The 13,608-nt window shown below is 38.4% G+C and overlaps 1 protein-coding gene across 1 annotated transcript in view; it reads left to right on the forward strand.

Annotated features, from left to right (window-relative positions):
- The window catches only part of dock5 (dedicator of cytokinesis 5), a 71,998-nt gene extending 60,790 nt beyond the window's left edge, over positions 1-11,208 (forward strand). Inside the window, exons 41-51 of the mRNA XM_047381422.1 lie at positions 491-572; positions 674-758; positions 915-1,001; positions 1,091-1,267; positions 4,579-4,662; positions 4,755-4,892; positions 5,131-5,294; positions 5,461-5,575; positions 7,153-7,312; positions 7,527-7,645; positions 7,770-11,208. Coding sequence (XP_047237378.1) covers positions 491-572; positions 674-758; positions 915-1,001; positions 1,091-1,267; positions 4,579-4,662; positions 4,755-4,892; positions 5,131-5,294; positions 5,461-5,575; positions 7,153-7,312; positions 7,527-7,645; positions 7,770-7,853 — 1,295 coding nt within the window. The 3' untranslated portion in view covers positions 7,854-11,208. The remainder of the gene's footprint in view (positions 1-490; positions 573-673; positions 759-914; positions 1,002-1,090; positions 1,268-4,578; positions 4,663-4,754; positions 4,893-5,130; positions 5,295-5,460; positions 5,576-7,152; positions 7,313-7,526; positions 7,646-7,769) is intronic.
- Positions 11,209-13,608: the final 2,400 nt, after the last annotated feature.

Here is a 13,608-nt window from a genome sequence, read left to right on the forward strand (position 1 = left end):
CGACCCTGAACATCCACTTAGAGCTACAATGGAATGGTTTAGTTGAAAGCATATGATAGCATATGATAGAATGGCCCAAAGTCCAGACCCAAATCTAAATGATAATGTGTGGCAAAACTTAAAGATTTCTCTTCACAAGTGCTCTAGCTTGAGCTATTTTTAAAGAAGATAGGGGGAAAAAATCAAGTCTCCAGATGTGCAGAGGTGGTAGAGACATATCCCGAAGACACCTGAAATCCTAATATAAGTTTGTGTTTGTAACATGACAAAATGTGAAAATTCTTAGCTTGGTATTGCACTTCGATTAGACTGTACCAGCTTGGCACAATATGTGCTTTGTAGGTTTCACTTGCAAGCATTCAACTTCAAGTACCACTCTATGTAATTGCAGCTTCACAACTTCAAATGAAAAAGAAAACGATTCGGAGCAATTTGTTTTGTCTCTTCTCTCCAGTTGTTTCTGGTTTTCATCCTTAGCTGAACTGGACAGACATCCAGTGCTTCAATGTGAAGCCTGTTCTCACAGTGCCACACCAGTTCAAAGACAAGGGAGTTCCAGAGCAGATATTAAAGTGTGTGACTAAACATTTAAAGGCTGATTTATTTTCTGTTGAATATCATATCTCTAGGGAAAGTGCAAACTCATCGTTGTCCTTTCTTGTTGCCCTTGCAGCTATTATAGATACAATGAAGTGGACCAGTTCCAGTACTCCAGGGCCTTTAGGAAAGGTGAAAAGGATCCAGACAATGAGTTTGCTGTGAGCACTTTTTACATTTATTTTAAAGCTATAAAATAATGTGAAAGCACAAGCTTGTAGCAAAAAAATGTCTGTGTATGCACATATTATGCTCTGAAGATTAATAAAGATCAAAAATTGAACCCCTGAGTATGCTATTAAAACTCTGCCCCACAGACCATGTGGATTGAGAGAACCACTTTCATCACTGCCTACCGCTTCCCTGGGATTCTCAAATGGTTTGAAGTCAAATCCATCTCAGTGGTGAGAAGCGGCGCTCATTCCTAAATCATGTTGTTTGTTGTATTGTTAAGTCTTAAGTAATTAATGAAGAATTCTTGTCTGTGTGTCAGGAGGAGATCAGCCCATTAATGAATGCCATAGAAACGATGGAGATAGCCAATGAAAAGCTGAGCAACCTGGTGCAACAGCAGGCCTGCGATCGGTCACTGTCCATCAACCCGCTGTCAATGATGCTCAGCGGCATTGTTGACCCCGCCGTGATGGGCGGCTTCTCCAACTACGAGAAGGTCTAACTTTGTAATTTAATATGACAGTTTTGCTGCAGAGTGCTCTTTTTCTGCCTCTAGTCACTGAATTGTTAAATATTTCATGGCATCTATGCACATATCCTTTTCTTTTATTCAATACCCGAAGAACAAACATTAGTGACTTTTTCAAACTCTCCAGATTTGACTTTGGTGGTCAAAGGTCGCTGCCACTTTGACCTTTCCAAATATTTTATGGTTAAGATTTAAGTAGTCATAAGGTAGTAACGACACAATCTCACACAAATGTCTGCTTGGGTAGATTCATAATGTGGTGACATTTAGCAATTAATAGGTCAGACAGAGTGGCGTGAGCTGGAGAGGCATAGTGCTGCAAGGTGGTAATTTTGCAAATGCTTAATTTAACTGAGTCATCTTGTAATCCAGTTTAGACTCCAAACAGAGATGTTTTTTTTTTTCTTTACCAAAAATATGTGCCATGTATTAACATGAGTAGTAGCTCAGTGTTGACCAAGTGCATAGCCAACAAGCTGGCTGATCTCAAGCATTTGAGTTATAAAATCCTCTCCCATTATACTTTTTATCTATTAATTTCTTTTCTGCATCATGAATGCATAGGCAGAAGATGTAGGTTGTGATCCTCAAAGACTATGATGATGTCATAGCTGAGATTTTGTACAGACAACAGATTTAACAAATATGTAGCCGTTTCTGGCCTCTATGGGGTCTCGCTGGACACTTCAAAAGAAAGAGAATCAACTTTTGCCAAAAGTTTTTTTGGTTATTGTCTTTTTAAAGTAATTAATCTTTCAAAATGTATTTATCCATTAGTTTATAATAAGTTAAGATGTAAACTTTAATCTTCTTCGGTCAGTACAGGTTTAACTTGCCTATGAAATATGTTGCAACAGTTACATAATAATAACAAATTAGTATTGTATGTGCAGTGTATGTGTTCTGCTAATTCTCAGTTTCTTCAGTTTTACTAATGTTTAGAGATGCACATATCAGAGATATTATGGCCATTTACTGTTCTCTGATGTGGTATTTTGACCAGCCAATTCAGATTTTAACTGATTTCTATTTAGGCAAATAAAACACCACAAAAAAAATAATTACATTTACACGATAGATTATAGCTCCCAAAATTTATTAACAAAACTTACATGTGCACCGTTTCACCGAGACTTCAGACATAGTTCAACTCAGTATTTGTAGGAACACTGTTCTGATTTACTGTAAGATGTGGTACACCTTTAAAAACAGGAGTGTTTCTGTGGCAATTGATCAATAATTATTTATGTTGGTAGCTGAATCATCAGAGATGCTGTCACACAGCTCTGGTGATATTTTAAGGCATCTATTGCCTCTACTTTTAGCAATTAGCCTGATTAGCACATTTAGCATTAGTAGCTGTAAACACAGCTCTGTGAGCATTCCCTAAATAATTTAAACTTTTACTTGAACTCTGAGATTTTTAAAAGCCAACCTTTTCGAACCCAGTATACCCCACGAGAAAAAGAATTATACACTTTAATTACTTCTTATTATCCGGACCAAACAGAGCAGCTTTGGTGTGTTCAGTCTCACTCTGTTGTGGTCCCCTGAATCAACAGTCGACAGGTTTCCATAAAAATACATTTTAATTTGTTTCAGCTTTTTCAACCGTTTTTATTCCTCGGGCTTTACTTTAAAACACCTCACTGATACTGTAAATAGTCTTCCTTCTTCAGTAACAACTTTGACTCCGAAGAAGGTTGGCGTTAGCGCGTCCTGTAAGCACTTGGGCAGGTGCTTTCCATGATTGGAAAAAAAGATTAAAATCATGAGTTTCCAAGCAGCTGATCACTTTTCTGAATAGTCACATTGAAAATCATCTATTTCTGGTCCACAGCTGGTTTCTCAGTGCCACCTCTCAAAGGATAGGTTTTTCTTTATCTCTTTTACATTCTTTAACTTCTCTGCCTTTTGTCTTTTTATTTTGTCTTCAGTCTGGTAAAAAAAACAGTTTAGAAATTAGAATTAGCTTTCTAATTGTAAATCTAGTTTGATGAGTGGGCTAGATCCAATTTTATTTTAAATTTGCTCAGACATAAGCAAATATATGAACTGAAGAAATTTGTTTGTTAATTCGTGTTCTAATCTAAATCTTTGCTACCACTATCCTAATAATTGAACTTTGCTATTGGATTATTACTTGATAGTGTCTGTTCATCTTGTCTGATAAGATCCTCAGTACTGAATAGCTGAAGAGCCTTCATGATTGTGTAAAGATTTGCCTTAAAGTAAATATATTTTTTTATTTTGTCCAAACTATTTCCCTAGATATATTTCAAAGGTACTGCTGCAGCACTCTGTGGCTACAGAAACAATGTCTTCCAACACTCCTCCAGCTTCATGTCCTCCACTTCCATTATAATATCGAACTACCACTCGATGCCAAAACCTTTTACCCCAGCGAACGATTTCTCCCTCTGTTGGGGCGCACAAAATGCATGCGCACCACTGCTTTCACTCTGTGTAAGTGAAGCAGAAGGTTTTTGTATAAAGAACAGAAAAACAGAAACCTAGATTTCTTTTTTCTTTTTTTTTAGCAAACATACAGTTGAAAACAGATGTTTATATACATTGTATAAAAAGATCTACCTTTTTTCTTCAATATCTGACATTAAATCAGACGGAACATTTTCATCAGTTAGGATTACCAAATTTATTTTTATTTGGTAAATGCCAGAATTTTAAACAATATTTTTAGATACATTTTTTATTGCTTTCTTTAGGAGGTTTACATACAGTAAGATTACTATGCCTTGAAACTATCTGGGAAAAGCATAAATAGTAATGTCATGGGTATGTAAGCTTCTAATTGATAAAATCAGATTTTACCTAAAACATAAAAGTTTAGTTAGATATTTTTTTTTTATCTGGCAAAGAGAGAAAAAAAAGGTTATGTCTTTTAATATATTGTATGTAAATATCTGGTTTCAACTGTTTATGTCTCTACCACAGAAGGAGGGTTTAAACCTTATTGAAATCGGTATGACTTAACATTCTTTCCCCGTAATGAGATGCAGAATATTGTTGAGCTCATAAATGTGGTCAGGCATTGCCAGGCTACACTAATAAGGTCATAGAACTGTAGACAACTGATGACTCTCTCTTTGACATGATTTCTGTCTGGCTTTTGTTCTGTTATGAGTTACAGAATCTTATTCACATGGGAGCCTCTTTATAACTCTGTGGTGGCCTGTTCACTGTTGCTTGCAGCCATATTTTTTAATGAGCATGCTTAACATGCTGCCCAGTTGTCACCCGGTTTTCATCCTCTGCAGGCATTCTTTACTGACACCTACATCCAAGAGCACCCGGGTGACCACGAACGCATCGAAGTCCTTAAACATCTCACCGCCCTGCAGGTAAATCTTTCCACCATCTTTGGCAAGATCCCATTTTTTCTTCCTTTGCCAGACAAATGTGTACTTATGTCCTCCTTCATCTCCATCCCCAGATCCCTCTCCTGGAAGATGGAATTCGCATCCACGGGGAGAAGACGACGGAGCAGCTGAAGCCCTTACACAATCATTTAGTTACTTGCTTCCAAGATCTTCGAGAGAAAGTGGAGAAGCTTTATGGCGTCATAACCCTGGTGCGTTCCCAACTGCAAATTCAATTTTATGCAACATGGTGCCAGCTTTAGCTATTGGCCCTCTTGCCTTCCTATCAAATGCTTCTCATTGAAAGGATAGTCTGCATTATATTAGCACAGGACCATAAATCTTCCTTTAGCCAGGCTTTTCCAACCTGTGCTTCGCCTGTCACTCTGCATCTTCCTGCCAAGATCCCCGCGCACCCCGGTGACGCTTAATCCCATTTGTGTGTCCCAGCCCTGCTCTCTGACTGAGAAGAAGAAGAGTCGCGTGGGCTCAGTTGTCATGCCCTACATCCTGTCTTCCACCCTGCGCCGCATGTCCACTGCGTCCACCCTGTCAAGCACCTCCTCTGGCCTCTCCAGTGGCTCTGTGTCCTCAGATGGGCCCTCCTCCCAAGAGTTCGTGGCACAGCATACTCACATCACCCTAATATACAGACATGGACTTTTTTCTTCCATAACACAGTGTCATTTGTCCCTTTTTGTTATACATTTTTCTGCATCTGTTTCTGTGCCTCGGGTCATTCACTAACCGTTCCTTGTAATTTTGTCCTCCTTATTGCAGCGTTTCTGTTCTGTCCCGCTCTGAGGAAGACAACAGGATTGCTCGGAAGAACAGGAAGGAGTGGAGTGTGAGCAAATCCCAAGTCCTGCTAGAGAAAAAGTCGGACACAGATGGGGTAAGGCCTTATGTCTGCACAGCCATGCTATCTACAGTTTGTGTTAAGTTATAGTGCACTACAAAAGTATTCACACCCCATAGACATTTCTCACATTGTAACTGCATACATTTGTGTATTTTATGTGATAGGCCAACACAAACTAGTGAATAACTGAAAAGTGGAAGGAGAGACTTGTAAATCCACCTTATGCCTAAATTACAGCTTCAAGTTTTTTGGTTATGTCTGTGCCAGTTAGCATATCTAGTCTAACTATTCATTTTGCAAAACTGCTCAATCTCAGTCGGATTAAATGGAGAGTGCCCCTGAAGGGCAACTTTACGTCTGGCCACAGATTTTTAGTTGGATGTAGATCTGCACTTTAATTAAGCCATTCTAACACATTAATATGCTTTGGCAGGCAATAAAAACAATATGATACTGAGGAACAGAATAAGACAATAATGATTATAAAGGTAAGTTTTTAAATTGAGCAAGACAGACAACTACCATTTGGATGGAGAATAGATTGCAACCTGTGAACTTGGTTTTTCTTGTTTTTTTTTTTCTTGTACTGAAACAAGAAATTCTTAAACCTCACTAAAAATTGGGATTTATACATTCATAAATTGCCATTTGAGAGAGTGTAATTTATTTACTTGTGATGCATAATGTCCCACATTCATAAAGGGGATTGTATGTTCAGTATTTGACAATTTTTGAAAACAAATCTCATTAGTTATTATCAATGTTTGGTCTATTTTGCTTTTTTAGTTTGTTTTTAAACAGATGCTATCTTAACAACTGGATTGTTTATTTGAAACTTTATTGTGAATATTACGGAGATTGTTCATTCCAAAAAAATGTTTTGATATTTTTTGGCCCTATCGCCCAGCTTTAATGGAAACCATTCCATCGTAGCTCTGGTTGCATGTTTAGGATCATTGTCCTGCTGGAAGGTGAACCTCCACCCCAATCTCATATCTTGTTCACCCTCCAACAGCTTTTCTTCCAGGGTTGTCCTGTATTTAACGCCATTTACCCTCCCACCAACTCTGGCCAGCTTCATTGTCCCTGCTGAAGAACACCTTCCTACCATCACGTCTCACCAGGGGGATGTCGTGCTCAGAGTTATGTGCAGTGTTTTGTTAAATAGTCCTGGGGTCTTTCTCCCAGTGGGATGTGCTCACACAAATTCCAAGGATAGATGCCAAGGCTCTGGATTTATACTGGGATTAAAGTTCATTCAGGTTTAATTACTAATTAGCTGACTTCTGAAAGCAGATGGTTGCAGTGGACTCTATTAAGGGGGGTATAGCAGTAAAGGGGGCTCAATACATATGAATGCTACACTTTTTTGGTGTGCATTTTGACAACCATGTATCACCGTCTCACAGTGGTCTGATGCTTTATCTTGATACACTGAAGTTTGCTGTTGGAAGTGCAATAATGTTCGAGAAGTATGAATACTTATGCTAGGCACAGTATTTTCATTTTACTGAAATAAAGTTATGTGAAGTGTAATAGTGAATGCAGAGCACTTCTTAAGGTCTTCTATGATTTTCTTGGAGGTCTTACATTTAAATGTTTTTCCCCAGGTTTCTCCAGACAGACAGCAGAGACCCAAAAGTTTACAACTAGGTGACAGACGGCTCACCCTCTCACTTTTCCAGGGTGTTTCATCCCAGCTCAGCCTGTCTAACCAACTCAGCCCGCTTCCCGCCTCCCCATACACTCCAACCACGCCACGCAGCTCCAGTACGTAGCAAAAAGCTCCTCTTCTAAGAAGCACCACACTGCACACCAGCATCTTTATTTTTCCTCTTAAAGTTATACTTTCCACACAATAAAGGGGAAATCTGGCAGACTTTTCTGTGTGTAAGCATATTCTGGTCTGCGGAGCTAATCAGGTCACACATATTCACAGATGGATGTGGTCTGAGGAGCTTTTATTTCTTCCCTCTCGCACTAGGTTATTCATCACTCCTCAGCGAAAATGATGCCAATACTATTGACACCCCAGGGACTCCCCCACCCATGCCTCCGAAAAGACATCCGCACGAGATTGACAACCTTGCTATCACTACAGAGGTACATCTGCTCAGAGGAAATAGCAGGCCCTCCCTAATGCATATTTAATGGCGTGTAAACGTAAAAATATTCAGTTTTTTATTTAAAATATTAAAACAAACCTTCTTCTGTCTTTTCCCTGCAGTTCAGTCCTCCATTACCTATGAAAATTGAGAACAAGCCTCCACCACCTCCTCCGAAGACTCGAAAGTCAATGTTTCCCTCATAAGAGATGCCCCCCAGTAAGACAACACCTACGCACCCTCCTCGGAGTTTCATTAATTCCCTGATTTGACTGTGTTGAAAGAGCAGTCTCATTTTAGACGTCATGGAAACGCCACAGTGGGGTACAGAGAGCAGGAAGGTCTGGGGAAGAAGCAGGAGTTTTTTGTTTTCAATTTCTGCAACAGTAATTTGTTTCTTTCAGGTCACTTTTATTTCCAAGTTGTCCTGTGTTCTTAAATTTGAACAACTATTGTAGCGTTAAGCTGATAGGAAGGGTCTGTCATTAAATAGTAGAACTGGATGCATGATTTGGAACCAATTTAAGGTACAGTCTTAGGTTCTGTGGGCTCATTAAGGTAATGAAAGACTCATTCTTTCAAGATAGGTCACCAGAGTATATATTCTTTTTAATCAGTTGCAAAGAAAAGGAATGAATAATGGTCTGTCATGTTTTTATTTTTATGTTTGTGTATGGAGTGACACTGGATGACTCACTTTCCCTCTAGCTGTTTAACAGTATTTGCTATACAGCCGGAGACAAAAGCTGCATTAGATAAATGTCAGAGTTGATTAAGAGGCAGGGATTACTGTATGCAGAAGGTAACTGTTAGTTACAACGCAGTTTGTTTGTGTCTGTTGATCGTGTTTCGTTTATTTGTAAAAGAACAGCCTTTTTTCCAACCCGCCATGGTTTCAGAGACACTGGATGGCAATATTGAATGTGCTGCAGATTCTGCATTGTTATTGTTGCTTATGATTAACCCAATGCTGTACCTGTTGATTCCTGAATACACTACACTGCTATGGGGGTGGTGTTTAGTGGGAAGTGTTGCCAAAAGACATTTGATGCCACTGTCAAATCTGCATTAAATATATAGCCGGAGCCAAAAACAGGCAACTATTCACCTCAAAGGCTCAGTTAGTTTTCTTTGTGTATGTAGTTAGTGTTATGTATAGTTGCAGGGAAACCCCCTAAATACCACTTACAGCAATTTAAAGCTCAGTAGATATTTTTCAGACCATCATCTTGAGAAACATTTAAAGCAGTATCTCAGCTGAGCCATCATGAAAACTAGAGATGTACCGATCAGATTTTTATGGTTAGTTTTACAAGCTCCAGTTTTCTGCCCAATTATGGTTATTTACAATTTCCCTTAAACAGTGTTGCATTGTAACTAAATAAAAATACATTTCTAACCTTCTTGGGTGGACCTCCTTGTGCACCCTAGAACTATTTTTTATTTTATTTTATAATTTGATTAATTTTGATTCAATAACTCGTCAAAACGACAAACCCAGATAAACAGACATGTATAAAACATGGTACCTATCTTGGGGTAGAAAATATAGGCAAGTGGGGAATATATCACATAAAAAGTTATGAAATAGTTTGTTTTTGGGTAAGTGGGGGACAAGTGACCAAGAGCCCTTCCTGGTGTCAACAATCATTCATTATATTTGAAGCAAAGGCAGCATCTTGCTGCTTTTTTTTTTTTTACAATTTTCAAAGACAAAATGGTTACAGGGTTGACATTTAAAACTAGCTTCGCATCTTATATTTATCTTATATTAGAGCGATTAGCATGGTTAGCATCACAAAAGTTCTCACAGTTAGAGAATGATCCCTACCTTATCTCTTGAGACTTCCAGAATTCTGCTCAAATTTCCAAATCCACTGTTTTTCATGACAGAGGCTGAAAACTGCTTGTTATCCCACAGTCCTGCTTGCTCTCATTATTACGCTGCCTCAATGAATCTCAAACATGTCTCGATGTGAGAATTTCTTTTTAATACTTTTTTACATCACAGTGCACACACCTCATTTTAATCTCACTTATACTGAAAATAGATAACTTTTAGGGTTTTGTTCCTCAGTATTGGCCTCCACAGTGTATCGTTAACACTGGAAGGGTTTAGTATGTTACAACTAGTTACCCATCTAAACCAATGAAGCTGGAAGTTTTCATATTCTGATAACAAACTGATTTTTTTTTTTTGTCTATGCATTTGTCTATGCACTAGTAAAAGCAACAAAATATATTACTATCATCAGCACTGTTTGATTTGTTTAAGGATAGTGTTTATTTATGCATTCCATTTTCTCCTCAGAAGTAGACATTTTCAAGTTTATAGTTAGAAGAATTAGCAGAAAGATCCCTAGATGGTGGAACACTGAGCGGAAAAATCAGTCGTTTACCACCAATCCTAATTTTAAAACCCAATATGGCTGCGTTTCATATACAATTTTGTGACTTCTAAAAATTTGTATCTTGTTAAAATGTTCACTCACATCATTATACAACCTCCTTTAGTGAACATACTGCTGAGGTGTTTGAAAGTGCAAAATGCAAAGAAATACATTGTTGTTAGCCCTCATTGCTAACTGTAGTTAGCCTGGTCACTGGGTGCATCGACTTGCAAATCCTATTGGTGTTCTAGCTTGGTTCCAGAGCACGGTTGAGCTGCAATAGATCCAAGGTGTGACATTAAAGGTACATAAAACATAGCCACCAGCGCTTGTTTGCCTGCATCAGGTCGCACGGGACGTTCTCGCAGTTTTCTCCACTACACTTCTCTTTTAAGACGTTTGTTTTGAACAAAGAGTACTGTGGTTTAACAACTAATCTTTTTTCATTGTTTCATTGCATTTTACCTCTACATCTCTTAATCTGTTCATATATTCAGTGCAAATTCTGTAATTAATACCAAACTTTCCTCTGAGTAATGCTAACGGCCACCCAAATAAGCAGTTTGATAAGCATAGCCTTAAAAAATCATATAAAACACAAATTAAATCTTGTTAATGAGCACATTTATAAGGGTTTGGATTTTCCATCTCTGTGCTGAGTATGTCTGCTTCAGGCTCCTGGTAAATAATTATTGCAGAGGCATAAAAGTCCTGAAATGAATTAATTTTCTAAATGTGTGTTGGTGGGACTTTAAAGAGCCATAAATACAAAACATCTCTTGAGGTCACTTTAGCTTGAACTTTCAGGTGTCGTTTCTGTAAAACCTTTCAGAGATTTGCACAGCCGCTGTGTATAGAGGTGGCATTATGTTCCGCAGTCATTTTAGTAGATGCTGAACACTGTATATCTTTTTTTAAAGAACAAGTGCTAAATCTCATGATGTTTTGATAGAGATCAAATTAAACTGATAATTGTGTTGTCATTATTTTTCTATTTTTAGACTGATTGTTTTACAAGGGATTAATGTCATTGTATAATGCAGATTTCTTTAAAAAGCAACAATGTTTATGAACAATGATTCAACAGGCATATAGTGATATTTTTTTAATGAACAAGATGTTGACTGAACCAAAATAAAGACTTTTTTTTTTTCTTTTTTAAAAAGGTTAACATGTCTCTTTTGTTTAAAATTGTTTTCTCCATTGCATTAGTGCAGTTGTGTAATCACAGAGAACACAGGTTATTCTCTGTGGGCACTCTGTACTCAGACAGCAATTTGGATCTTGATAGCGGGACAAATTACACATTCGGTCTCAACACATCCAACAAGCTGACGTAAAACAGGTTATTTATGCTTGTTAAATACCATGGGTCAGATGAAGGTAAATGAGGCCGCTGTAGCTCACGGTGATTCACACAGGGTCGTTATTGACAGGGGTGGGGTTTATAAGATGTTTATGGTGGGTGTGTGTGTTGGGGCTCGGGTCTGGCTAATCAGGACTTTTAATGGCCTGTACCCTTCTGTCAGATTGTGAGGTAAGGGAGATAACTCTGCCAGGAAATCTCAGGAGCAATGAACACTTGTACTGATGTTCGCTCATGCAATCAGAGCAGTGTTGTAGCTGCCAGCTTTAACTAGATGCTCAGGAACTCCTCTGTGGAAGCTGCCTGCATAATGCAACATGCTTACAACTTCATGCTAAATTGATAAAAAAGAATGTTATTTGTAACAGTATCATTCCTTTTATTCCTTTTCGTGTCTTTCCAGCTTCTTTTCAGTTGATTTCAGACCAAAGGCCCATCTGTGTATCTTAGTTTTTTTTTCAGGTTGCGGACACATGCGCATTGGAAGTCGATTTGAACCGTGTTTTCTAAAACATTGCAAACTCCTCATCCAGATCTAATTATTATGAAAAGTAAAAAAAAAAAAAACGAAAAAAAAAGGCAGCATTTTTCAATGTTTAGTACACTAATGCATTTCACTGTGATTCAGTAGTTGGGGGGGGGGGGGGGGGGAGGGGGCAGCAGCAAGACGTCCTCTTTTGAACTCTGGTATGTCACCCATAGTGTTGTGTGCATTTCAGTATTTTGAGCAAAACTGTGCTCTTACCCTGCTAATTGAACCTTCACACTCTGCTCTTACTGGTGCAATGTGCAATCAGTGAAGTCTGGCTACCAGGCTGGTCCAATTTGGCCATGAAACCTCCCACACTAAAATGACAGGTGTTTCAGTTTCATTGTCCAACCCCTGTACGGTTGTGCTTTATGGAAAAGTGGCCAAAAAATAAGAAGGCAGGCATGTTTCTAGTTTACCAAAAGGCAAGAGGGCAACTCTTTAAATGTATGGAGAAAGGTGCTCTGATCAGATTATACTAAACTTGAACTTTTTGGCCACCAAGGAAAACACTGGTGAAAACCCAACGCATTACATCACCTCAACATCACCATCCCCACAGTGAAACATGGTGGTGGCAGCATAATGCTGTGGGGATGTTTTTCTCAGCAGCAGGGCATAGGAAACTGGTCTGAGTCGAAGGAAAGGTGGATGGTGCTAAATACAAGGATGTTCTTGAGCAAAACCTGTATCAGTCTGCCTGTGATTTGAGACCAGGACGGAGGTCCACCTTCCAGCAGGACAATGACCTAAAGCAACACTCGAGTGGTTTCAGTAAAAAAAAATTTATGCGTTGGAATAGCCCAATCAAAATCCAGACCTCAATCCAATCTGTGGTTAGACTTGTAGATCACTGCTCACAAAAAAAAAAAACATCCAATATGAAGGAGCTGGAGCAGTTTTGCCTCGTGGAATGGGCAATAATTCCAATGGCAAGATGTGGCAAGCTCATAGAGACTTATCCAAAGTCACTTGCAGTGAAGGGGGTAGAACAGTTGTGCATGCTGATGTTATTTTGTCCTATTTGTTGTTTGCTTCACAATAAAAAAAATACAGTATCTTCAAAGTTGTAGGCATGTTCTGTAAATAAAATGGAGCAAACTCTCAAACATTTTAATTGCGGGTGGTGAGGCAACAAAACATAAAAAATGCCAACGGGTGAATACTTTTGCAAGGCAGTGTAGTTCAGTTTTGTCCTAATTGTTTTAGTGGATGCTGAACACTGTGTAAAGAAAATAGCAGAAATGGGCAAATAGCTCAGTCTTTAGATGTGCACGGCTGGAAGAAAACATACCCAAAAAGACTTGCAGCTGTAATTGCAGCACAGTGTGGTTCTGTAAAGTATGGACTCAGTGGCCTGGATACAAATGCACACTACACCTTTCAGATTTTTATTTGTAAAATAAAAATATATTCAAGTTTGAAATGTGATGTTAAACATTTTTTTAAAAACCCTGCAAAGTGCATAAGTCCTTTTGCAAGGTACTGTATGGCTTCGTACTGCCTGGATAGATATATGTTCGACTTATTTCATACTGGATTTAAAAGCAGTCCAAATTTACTGTTATTTACAAAAGGGCACAAAAAGTTCTTAAACTGTGCCTTTGCTTAAATTTGTTGTGACCTTTGTAAAATGTTCATCAGGCAGCAATTTTCTTAGGAATTCTCATCTTGGA

The sequence above is a fragment of the Girardinichthys multiradiatus genome, chromosome 12, assembly GCF_021462225.1.
Source record: "Girardinichthys multiradiatus isolate DD_20200921_A chromosome 12, DD_fGirMul_XY1, whole genome shotgun sequence".
Classification (NCBI taxonomy): Eukaryota; Metazoa; Chordata; class Actinopteri; order Cyprinodontiformes; family Goodeidae; genus Girardinichthys; species Girardinichthys multiradiatus.